At 43.3% G+C, this 12017-nt stretch overlaps 1 protein-coding gene across 1 annotated transcript in view; it reads left to right on the top strand.

The window, feature by feature from the left end:
* Window positions 1–12017, top strand: part of COL7A1 (collagen type VII alpha 1 chain) — a 313236-nt gene that overhangs the window by 208489 nt on the left and 92730 nt on the right. Inside the window, exon 11 of the mRNA XM_078662399.1 lies at window positions 4228–4377. Within this exon, the coding sequence (XP_078518525.1) occupies window positions 4228–4377 (150 nt within the window). The remainder of the gene's footprint in view (window positions 1–4227; window positions 4378–12017) is intronic.

Here is a 12017-nt window from a genome sequence, read left to right as displayed (position 1 = left end):
GAATAGCAAAAGCATAATTGCTCTAAGCTCAACACCTCGGAGGGCCTCGACGAGCAATGCACCTGCCTCTAAAAATACCAGCTCCACCCTACGTGGCACCACTCCAGGGCTTATTTTAACATGCCGACAGGAGTGCTGGTTCAATGAGACGGTCTCTTCCGGAACAGGGGTAACCCCTTCTGCTTCTGTATCCCTTTGTGGGTAACTTTTACCAGTTAATAGGCATAGTCATAGATTCTTATACAGCGCACAAATCACCGATTGGTCTCAGGGCACTTAATGACCATTTTTCAGCAATGGTCAAGTCTGATTTTAAATTACTATTTTGGAAATGGCACTTTTAGAAAATTTTAATTTTCTGCCTAAGCCAAAAGGGGTCTTTCTGCTAGTGTATAATGCCACCTGGCTTATCATAGCCACACTCAGGGATGGGCACTGAGAGCTCTGACCAGAGGAAAAAAGATTTGAGTGTGTAGGGTCGTCTGTGGGAACTTTTACCCTATTGGTTAGGAAGAGGCCAAGAGTTTCCCCCAAGACAGGCTGGCACTTGGCAGACATGTGGCATCATTTGTACCCTCCTCAGAACACTCCTGGACCTGTGGAGAATCAGCAGAAGGGCTGTCATACAGTCTTAAGAATCCATAGAAAAAAATGAACCCACTTGCTTTGGAACTAGGACCCCAGAAGCGGCTCCAAGGGTCAGTTGTCAGCCGTCCTGTTTGAGCTACTGCAACACAGTAAGTTCCAGAGGCCTCGCTCCTTGCAACTGCACAGCTGACCAGTTCAAACTGGACCTGCTTTGGACCGTGCTGCTGGCCTCTGTTGGAGTGAGTCCTAACCTCCAAGTGCTGCCCACCAGGTTCTGGATCCTAGCCTAGTGTTAGAGTTCACTCCTCATGTCAATGCTGCAAAGGCTGAGAGTAAGAAACTTTTCCCAACTTTTTGCCTGGGGAACTGATGGGGATCGGGATAGCTGTCAAAGCTACACCAGCTGATGTCGAATCACCGGTCAGCCTCAGCTTTCTGGTTTGCCCCACTCTATGAGATCTAACTTCCAGAAACGTTTCTAAGGCCAAACGTAGAGGGCTTTATCGGGACCGACATTGAGCAGCATCCCATTGATGTCAAGGTCTTCTTGGGCACAGACCTCAACTTCGCTTGCTCAGAACTTTCCTACCTTTGGCGACGATTGCACCAGGACCCCGCTCTCCAGCAGCCCACTGTGTTGAGTGCTGCTTTGGATTCAGCCTGCCTTGCCGACGACTTATTGACAACCACTTTTTGCCATTGAATTTTCTACGTCCGAAGTAAACGTTCCACCGGGACAAAACTACCCCTAGTATCCGACAGTGATCCATTGTGGTCTGTCTTACCTGTTGACTTTTTACCCGGTGTAGTGTGACTAGATTTGTGCCTTTTTTTAAATCAAACTTTAAAAATTCGTATCTCTGGTTCCATTTGTTGGATTTCTGTCATTTTGGGGTAATTTTGTTTAATAAAATGTACTCTTTTAAAAAAATGGTTTGGGATTTTCAGCCTCTGTCTTTTGGAACACAAGGTGGTACCTGTGACCCCAGCTCCAACACAGAATTTCTGGTTGGTGTCCTCAACACTTTCTAACAATTTAGGGACCTCCCACCTGTTCTTTGGATCCACTTTGTGTCTTAAAAAGGACTCACTCATGCCTCTGAGTTTCAACACTTCCTCAATTACTGGCCAATTAAAGATACTCATATTAAGAGCAGGCTTCGAATTATCAAGGTAGTCCCTTTGCAAATTTCTGAAATTCTGTACTCTTCTTGGCACCCTCTTCCAATTGTCAAAGTGGCAGCTCCGTTTCTGCCAGTATTTTCCCCTATATTCCATTTTCTTCTTAAAATCCATCACTCCTTTGTGACTTTTCTAAAGGTGGGCATATAGTAGGTACATTTTTTGATCACTCCAGATGTTTGCAAATGAAGCGGTCTATTCACAAAGGAAAACTTACACCCGAGTAAATCTACATGTGTAAGTTTACTCTTACACTTTTGAGTAACCTTGCTACTTTAGGCAAATAAATATTTACGAGTGTATAGTTACTCAAAAGTGTAGACATATATGTCTCCACCCACTAAATCCTGGGTTTGGAGTCTAATTTATGAATATAAAGTTACTACTTGAAACTTTTTACATGTAGGCGAATATCTATGTCACAGTGGTTGAGATTTCCTTGTGATAAAGTATACGAAAAAGTTTATTAAAGTGTTTTAAAAAAAATGTTTATAAATACATGCTCAGCTTTCTATGGGATGAAAGCCTGATGTGTAAAAGCCTGGTGCTCCATGATAGGGGTCCTTGTACCATGAACCAACAGCCACATCTTGAAATAGGCTTACGTTTGGGAACCAGAAGTTTTTTCTTGTTTTTTCTGCTGAGTGCTATGTATTACCCCCTCCTCCATCATGTATTTTATCTATGCATGCACCATGGCAAAAAGAATGGAGATGGTGTCTGAAAGCCCTTCCACCTTGGCGAAAGTGCAGGATGTCTTTGACCCACCTGCTTACCTATGGGCAAGAGGGGGCTCTTTGTCCAGCGGCTTACTAAAGGGTGGGGGAATTTTTAGTGCTGTTTCCCGTATAGGGGGGGGGGGGGGTATCGTGTGCCCCACAAAGGGTACCAGGGTATATTTTTTTACAACACTCACTCCAATGTCAAGCATGGTGTAAGTAATCTCCCATACTTTGTCCAAGTGCAGGGAACTGTTTGAGTGAGTTCAGGGTGTGTATTGTTCAATCTCTCCCAGTATTCACAAACATAAGGTGCGATTGGAAAATTAACATTTCTGGCATTTCTGATTTTTTATACCTCCACCTATACTGATGAGGAGAGGAGGCCTTTGTAGGACTTAGCCCCCACCTTGCCTAAGGTCGAAGGGCTTGATGCTTTTATTGATGGAAGCCTGGACCGGTTCAGGGGGAGTGAGTATTCCGTCCTTCACGGAGTGTGAAGGGTCCTAACAAACTTTTACCCCAGCCTTACCGAGGTCTGGCAGTATATCTCGTTACCCACCTTGCGCAATGGGGGATGGGACCATATGCAATTTTAAACCCTCATCTTGCGAAAAGCCAGGACTTTATGTATTTCCGAACCCTGCTCACGTGCCGGGTCGATGTGTGTCCCCCTGTACCGAAGTACCAGGGTATGTATTTTTATCCACATCTGTCTTGCCGAAGTGGATGATATTGGATGACCCTACACCACTGCAGTTTCAGAGTTATTCAGGACACAAATCTATCAGGGAAAAACACTTATTTTGAAAAGCTACCCCATCATCCTTTTGCCACCATCTACACCACATATTGGACGGACAGAACTTGGATTTTTAATGTGGTTTCCTCCTATTCTTGCCCCACTTTGGTCCCCCTTTCCCCTGCGAGGTTGCCCAAAAACATGTCCAACAGCCAGTACCAGTTTGCCATAGGAAAAGGGAGGCAGCAGTCTTAGAGCTCCACTTAGTGGTGGCATGGAATTACAGCATAAGGCACCGGAAATGTTTGCCTTTCAGTGTATGTGGAGCACCCGCGAGAGCTTAAAACCACCATAAAACACATCCACACCCAATCATTCAGTAGTTACTTGAGATCTTTTAACGCATTCACTTAGGTGTGAGGCCCTTGTAATGGCACACTGCATTTTACAAAAGTCAATAACATAACGAGCACTGAAGACATTGAGATGCTGCAGCTTCTTAGAGATATTTGCTTGGAAAAAGATTTTGGGGTTCATGCCTGAGCGGGCAGTTCGCAAATATTTGATTCAAATTGCAAACCAGGCACTGAATGCTGCACACAAGGGAGGGAACCCACCCCTCCTGGAAAGTGCTGGCAGAGGCAAGTGCTGGTCTGCAGAATTGACAAAGAGCACTAGTGGTGTGGAGGGACCCAGGTCTGTATGTAGGAGATGCTTCAAAGGAAGTGTCCCATATTTTATTACATCATTTTCAAAGTGACTGAAGGGAGAGAGTGATGGAGGGAGTATATTTTGAAAGTAGCTTAATGCAAACTTGATCACCTCTTGGCTTTTGAGAATTTAGGGAGTGGATCTCGGGTTCAAGGAAGATATTAGTTTAATATGGAAGCTCTCTATTGTGGTCTATGCTTCTCGGATGTGATTGACTCTGTACCAGCCCTAATGCCACAAGTTGCTAATGAATATTTCATCTTTCTGTTTTTGCTGCCCCCAAAGGAGATGCTCAGACGGAGGAGAAATCCCTAGTTGGAAGTGCTGTTTCCGACACACTCAGCGACCTGCTCCCCAACACTGAATATGTCATCACCCTGTACCCCCAGTTGCTGCGGCAGACTGGGGCACCCTCTTCCATTACAGGCCGGACACGTAAGTACTGCAATCTCTCAAGGCATGTTCCTCTGACACATCTGTCAATGCCTCAAATAACATGTGGGTCAAATTTACAGAGACATCCCTTCTCCAGTCCTGAGTTTTCATTGACCAAAGCCATCCATTCTGGAAGTTGTACTCATTAGAACCTTTAGAACTACAATGACCAGAATGCTAACTCTCGACAAGTGCAAATAACCAAATGAACGAAAGGATAGAGGGTTGTAAGCCACATATCAATATGCCATCGTCCTTGGGGGAGGGGGGTGCCATCATTTTGTGGGCAGGTAACTTTACCTGAATTCAACAAAAGCAAAGGAAATAAAACAAGCTCTTGGCATTGCTGTGGGGGGGCGGGGTGGGAGCGCATTGCAATGAAGTCTGATGGCGGGGGCGGGGGAGCAGCTTGGGAGGCAGCATTCCATTGCGGTGCGAGGCTGATGGGTTTGTGCTCGCGCGTTTCACATGAGTGCATCACATGAACTGCACGCAATCCGTGCTTGTTCAAGAGTTTGTTTCGCCTTCTATACTCTCGCAGAAGCAACGCATGTGCGTTGGCTTCAGCGGGACCTAAAAAGGGCTAATAGAATGGAGCAATACATATAAGTACCTAAATGGGTCCAGTTGGCAGAGAAGGGGGAGAGGTTGGAAAAGACAGGAATATCTACGTACCTCAATTTAAGAAGAGGACCCCCTTTAAGAGGAGCAGAGGCGCTAATCTATGGGCAGCAGAGTGAGGCTAGAAGGGCGTGGACCAGACACTAAACTGTTAAATGATTGGTGAATTCTTTGATCTGGAAACACGATAGGTGCTGGTCATCATCGATCTACTACTTCTTGAAGTGTGGAAAAAAAAAGTGGAGGTGCCAGCCCAGTGCAAGCGGTACTTCTTCAAAAATGTGTATACTAAGAAATACACAATTTTCCTTTTCTCGCATGTTTGATATGAAACATCCTGTGAGTAGAACAAGATGTCATCTAAATGGTTCTAATGTAGGCATCCTAGGGGCCTTGAAAATCAGTATTTTGAAATACTGTAACTACATTAGATAGTCAACCTACAACCTGCATGAAAAGAAGGCCCCCATCAAATTCAAAATTAAATGGGACACCATTGTATGCACCTATGTAAGCCACCATGAGCCTGTCTCTCCTGGTCCAACAGAAAGTAGATTTAAAAATAGGGAATTATTCTTAATTATTACACTATTCACATGGCTGTAGTCAATGCAGGATGTAATTTCCTCACCCTTTGCCTTTATAATAAAAGACATAGAGGCAGATGTATCAACCTAATTTTTAGTCGCAAACGCTGCCATTCGCGAAAAAGCAGTGTTTGCGACTAAAAAATAGGTAAAAGGGATGTATGAAAGAAATTGCCTCGCAAAATTAAGGAATTGAAAAAATTTGCAATTCCTTCATTTTGCTTAAGCATTTAAGGAATCGCAAATTGCGATTTCTTAAATGCTATGTATGTAGCATTTAATTTTTGCGACTACTGCTTAAGAAATCGCAAATTACTACTAACTTCAAGTTGGTGGTAATATGCGATTTCTTTCACAAATGCACTTTTTGGCATTTGTGAAGGTGCCATATGCGCACACATGTGCATTTCAGGTGTGCATCAGGGTGTCCTTATGACACCCTTGCACCCTTGAAATTATTCTCAATTTGCGATTCTCAAATTGCGAATCGCTAATTGAGAATTACTTCACATTCATTCCTATGGGCCTCCTGGCCCATAGAAATACATGGAAAATTATTCCTTAATTGCGATTAGCAATTTGCTAATCGCAATTAAGGAATTTTAAGAAATCACAAAAAATGTGTGATTTTTTAAATACATACCATTTTGCAAAAATCGCAAATAGGTATTTTGATACATCTGCCCCATAGAGAGAGACTCAATCTGGAATGTTGGAAGCCAGACAAAAACAACTTTTTTTTAATTATGGAAGGGGATGGGGGTTCCATTAATTTCTAATACCACATACATGTTTCAACGGCTGAGATTTGCTCAAGGGGTACGCCTCTGAGAACTGGTACCACCCACCCTAAAATGCAGTATGCGGTTGTTTTCATCTCTTATGAAGCAAAATACATTTTCTCTGCGTTTGAACTTTAATGAGGCACAAATGAAAGGCTTAATATGTGTTGTATAAACTGCCAGTGGGTAACAAGTTTTCAAACAGGATTTTTAGTTCAACAGAACCTCTCATTCTTTCTAGTCAGTTACTAGACGTTGGCATGTAATAGTGAAACCACTTGAAAGTGCAGCACATCATTGATATCAAAAGTTCAAAGGGTCACCGATCATTGTTATTGTTTAGTTTAATTGGTTGTGATCAGACCTTATCAATGCGCACAACAAATTCACTTTTATTGCTCTTTCTGAAGGTGAGATTTTCAAATCATAACCCAAATATCTATGTTATCTCTGGGATAAAAATAACTGGAATTTTAAAAGAAAATAAGAAAAGCTTTGGAATGTGTTCTGAACTGACTATTAGCTGACATGACTTCTCCATCTATCAGAGTACTTCAGACTTTGGGGGCGTGGCGGCGTTTGGGGGCGTGGCTGCGTTGGGGCGTGGCTGCTTTGGGGCGTGGCTGAATTGATTTTAAGGGAGGAGTCAGTCTAAGGCCAAGAGGAGCATTTAATAGACCCCTAGGGGACCACGACAAAATACGTGCTGAACAAAAGTGTTGCGTTTTTAACTCCTTCCATGATGGTGACGAACCCCAGCCGTCACGCTCCTCGGTGCTCGTGTGCTGATGACGGCTGGGGTTCGTCACGGCCCCGCCCTGTTCGGGCAGCGGCCGCACACGGGGGGAATCGCGGCCGCACGGAAGGGGTTAATGAAATACAACAATGAGCCACTCTGTAATGGGCCATCAGTAATATTTTTGGCACTCATATCTTGTGGATGTCATCGATTAGAGGGAGGGTGGTTAAGAATCGAATATCCTTCAAAGGTACTCGCACTGTGGGTATTTTCACACTTTTAGGGAGATTGTTCCGCCAATAACATATTGGCAATCATGCATTTGCAGTTAGAAAATATGTAACTAAACAAAACTGTAATGTTTGAACTGTGAAGAATTGCTGATTTTAGAGTGACAAAATATGTGAGTCATTCAAGGGGTGCCCTTTATAATTATTTTTTTACATGAGTCTTGGGTGGAAGGCTTGTCCCCTGAAACAATAATTTTTCTATTCTAAGCATTTTCCGTAAATCTAGCACAATAGTGCCGTTTTTTTATTACTCTTCTTTTTGTTCTCTTTCGTCATAAGAAATTGACTCACCCCTTCACTGTGAGTGCACCGCTGCTGTGGATGAAGATCTCATTGTAATTGCATTTATATAGTGCTTACTACCCCTGACAAGGCGTCAAAGCGCTTTTTCGGTGAGGAGCACACTACTCCAGAACCCATAAAGGATTGGTGTTAAATTAGTATAGTGAAATATGAAAGTATTTTGAGTGGTGGATAGGTTAGTCAGTTATTTGGATTCAGAAGGATAGCGGAGGGATAGAAGAGGGACAAAAAAGGTTTGCATTTATATAGCGCTTGTTACCCCTGATGGGGTGTTGAAGCACTTTTTTTGTCGAGTAGCACGCTACTCTGGAACCATTTAAGGATTAGTGTTGAAAATTAGTATAGTGAAATATGAAATTTGAGAAATGAACATGTTAATCTATTATTTTGATTGAAAAGTATAGTGGAGGGATGGAAGAGTGAAGGATTTAGACTTTTTTTGCTTTTGAAGGTCATAGCCAGGCGCGGTTCGTCCCTTGGGGGGTGGGGGCGTAGCCCCCCCTGCCCGACGCCGCCAGCAGCTCCCTCATGACAATCATGTCAATGAATCAACATGACATCAGACCGCCGGGCGGGCGTCATGTTGATTGATTGACATTGTACAGGCGGCAACACAAGTACGCATGGGTGGGGACGGAGGGTGAATTTTTTACCCGTGCCCACGCATGCGCACTTGTGTTTTTGCGGCGTTGCGCATGCCCATCAGAAGCCCTAATGGGCGTGCTACGGGCGAGAAGGTACCTGTGCCCCTGGCGCCAGGATTGGCCAGGGGCGCTGTGAGCCTGTGACGTGTGGGGAGCAGAGCCCAGAGGTGGCGCGGACCGGGACCGGCAGCAAGGTAAGAGTGTGTGTTTTTCTTTTATTTTAAAGTGTTTGGTGCGAGCGTGCGTGTATGCATGAATGTTTGGTGGAGAGTGTTGTGAATGGATGTGTTTGTGTGTATGTGTGTGTGAATATATTTCTTTGAGTGTTGTGTATGTGGGTGGGGGTCGCCGCCGGCCTGAGTGGCCTGGGGCCCGCACTTGAAAATCAGTTTGCGCCACACCACTGTAAAATGTCACCAGCCGCCCCTGGTCATAGCGGTAGGAGGTGGCTCATCCCAAACAATGATCATTATTTTAAAGGGTTCGCACGAAAGCTCTTGCAGTCTCGCCATGGTATGGGTTGGCGCCTTTCCCAGATAAAAACACCGGCAGTTTGTTCACGTTTCTGCAGAGCCCTGGGCATGATACTTTAACAGGACCGTATAGAAGTCTTTTGTATTCATTTTTAACAAGGCCTCTATGTCTGCGTTTACTTTATCAGACAGGGGCAGGTCTAGAACCATTTTAAAGTGCTTTCTTCTAATGTTTACTCTCCAAAGAATGTAGTGATCCAAGCGAAAAAATGATCAGCTTTAAGTGATTTTCCTAATTTTTATACTGGCCGGTAATTGACATTAAAATACCGGTCATGTCCAGTGCTTAAAATGGAAAAACAGAAGTGCAGGTACTCTGGGGCATATTACCAAGCAATAGCTATAATTATCGCTATTGCTTGGTTAGAGACAAAATTTTACCGCTGAGCTGCGGCGATTTTTATCGCAGATAAACCTTGGTATTACCAAGGTTTATCGCAAATGCGATAAAAAACGGCCGCAATGCATGAATATCGCTGAAAAGTCCGCGATATTCATGCATTACCGAGCTAATGCTCTTAGCCAGGTTATCCACCTCCCATTGGATAACATGGCTAAGAACTGCTCAGGGCAGGTGTTAGCTTTTGGAGATATTCGCGCTCAGCGCGAATATCTCCAAAAGTTGGTAATAGGAGATAGCGATGTTAGCGACTGTTTCCAGTCGCTAACATCATGGCACGCCCACTTTGCATGTCATTAGGGATAAATATCACTGACATGCAAAGTGGGGCCCAAGATGGTCACTATCTCCTACTAGCTGTCGCTAACTGGTGTTAGCGACAGCTAGGTAATAGGGAGATAATTTTATCTCCGCTTTCTTGGCTTTTAAAGCCAAAAAAGCAGAGATAAACCCCCTTGATAATATGCCCCTCTGTACCTTAGTATCTGCTTGTTTCTGAGAAAAACCGGTACTCTACAATTGAAAGAATTACCTTTTTCTTGAGAAGTGCAGGTACTCTCCCTCTCAAAATAAAAAAAGTGCTGGTACTCAGTACCGGCCCATTTAAAGTACTGGTCATGTCTATTGCGTATAGCTTGGTATACAATACAACACAGCCAATCCTTGCGCAGGATTGGAGGGTTTTTGCGCCAATCTCAGTTGCATTGCTCTTATTTGTGGCTTTCCTCCCTTTCTGTGTTAGAAGTAAAACCCAGCGTTTTATCATTTCTTGTGCATCCAAACAGAACCACATTAAGCAACATCCGTTTTCTGCCTTTTATTGCCACCTAGTGGTCACTAGAAAAACTGCATCAAAATCTAGCGCTGGTGAATCAATATAATTGTCTTAATGCCAAATATGAATAAATAATACTAACGCTTGGTTTCATCATGTCAAACACCTCTGGATAAACTGCAGAGTTAAAGAAATTAATGTCTCTGTAGTTAATGAAAAATGTAATACATAATACTTCGTCCTTTAACCCTTACAGAATCTTTGTAATTATATATTACACTGCATTGCCTCAATACTATGACTCAGTCCAATTTCCCTATTACTGTCTGCTTTTGATACTGCATATCTATGGTAGGTAAAAGTGACATCAGTTTTTCTATTTTAATAATCTATTACAGTTGAGCTGTGACGTCACAAGGGCCAACAGACAGTCTGAAAGGCAGAATTACAACTTCAATTACATTTAAAGAGCTAGGCCCTATTACGAATTATTTGGTGCAAGGATATTGGGTATTGCAAGTTACTGCATATTCTACAGCCCATGATCAGCTTGGATAGCGTGTACATACAGATATTGATATAGAAAACGTACAGTCGTTACAGGGGCGGCTCCTCCACTAGGGTGGAGGAGTGTCGCCCCACTGCTCTCTCGCAGTGCGAGATGCAGAAACATAAAATGTAATAACTTCCTGTTATTACCATTTTATGTTTAGTTGCGGGCAGGTAGGCCGGGCTGCTCTGCGAGCAGGGGAGGAGTAGTGTGCCCACTCCTCATGCGAAATGACTGTTTGGTCGGCGCTCTGGGGCCGCCCAAACCAGTCATGCGCACTCTGCCCTTTCACATTGCAGGAGAGCATGGCCTCCCCGTAAGCCCCTGCCTGGGCGGCGGCCCCACCAATCACAACGCTGATTGGTGGGGACGCCAACTGTTTGGAGCAGTTCTGATATTGACAGGGGTGCTGGTCCATGTTTTATGATGTAAAAGAAGAAGGCCAGGCTTCTGCTTTGCAAGTCTAGCCTAAAGACAGATTTAGCTGTCTTGCCAGCGTCATATTTTCCAAAACAAATTATACCAAAATGCATACCTATGTAGAGACTCCCAATCAACACTCTTTCACCATTGGTCTGTTGACATATCATTGAAATTACAGTCCATTCCACACCTGTATAAGGTATAGATCAACAGATCAGTCCCCTTCAGTCATTGTATGCTTTCATTTTGACTGACTGCATTTTATCCTTGCACATGTACAAGTGCACCGGAAATAATGTTCCCTAACAATAGGACTTGTAACACACTTGCAGTTTCCAATGGCTGATAGTTCCTACCCGGTGTATAGAAGGGTTTCATCAACTATTTCCATCACTCTCAAGGCATTTATTGTAAATGACAATGTTGATTCCTCGCTATAAATCAGCTTTGATATATTTATTTATCCTACAGTAATTGAGCACAGGTAATTAGAACAGCTAGAGTGTGTATGTAGATTTCTACGTTGAAGCCACACCCCCTCAGGTTTGTGATTGGTATTTTAACCAATTCTATCTGACTCAAAAGTGACCTCTAGTAACTTCTTGTGAACTGCACAATTTAAAAAAACAAGTAGGTCAGTACCTAGGTATAACCCAGAAAATAAACTGGGGTGCACAAAGTATTCATTAAAAAAACTCTTACTCGTCTTATAATTTTTCTGCTTCCTACAGAGTGCATAGCATAAGGCAGTGGGCATGCTACTGGGGCATCAATAAAGTACCACTCAAAAACAGTTTGCCAAAAATACGTTTGAAGGGATCCATATATATTAAGGTGTCTTCACAAGTGTTTCATAGTAATCAAGGTATTTATTGAAAGTTGAGGTATTGGTTTATCAGCATATACTAGCACTGGCATAGTTACTTATCCTATTGAAATCGTGCACAATGTACATTTTGATGTTGAGGCGCTCCTCCTCAACTTTGTGGAGGA

Source organism: Lissotriton helveticus, chromosome 9 (genome assembly GCF_964261635.1).
Source record: "Lissotriton helveticus chromosome 9, aLisHel1.1, whole genome shotgun sequence".
NCBI lineage: Eukaryota > Metazoa > Chordata > Amphibia > Caudata > Salamandridae > Lissotriton > Lissotriton helveticus.
The sequence above is the reverse complement of the archived record's forward strand: the minus strand, read 5'-3'. Positions and strand labels throughout refer to the sequence as shown.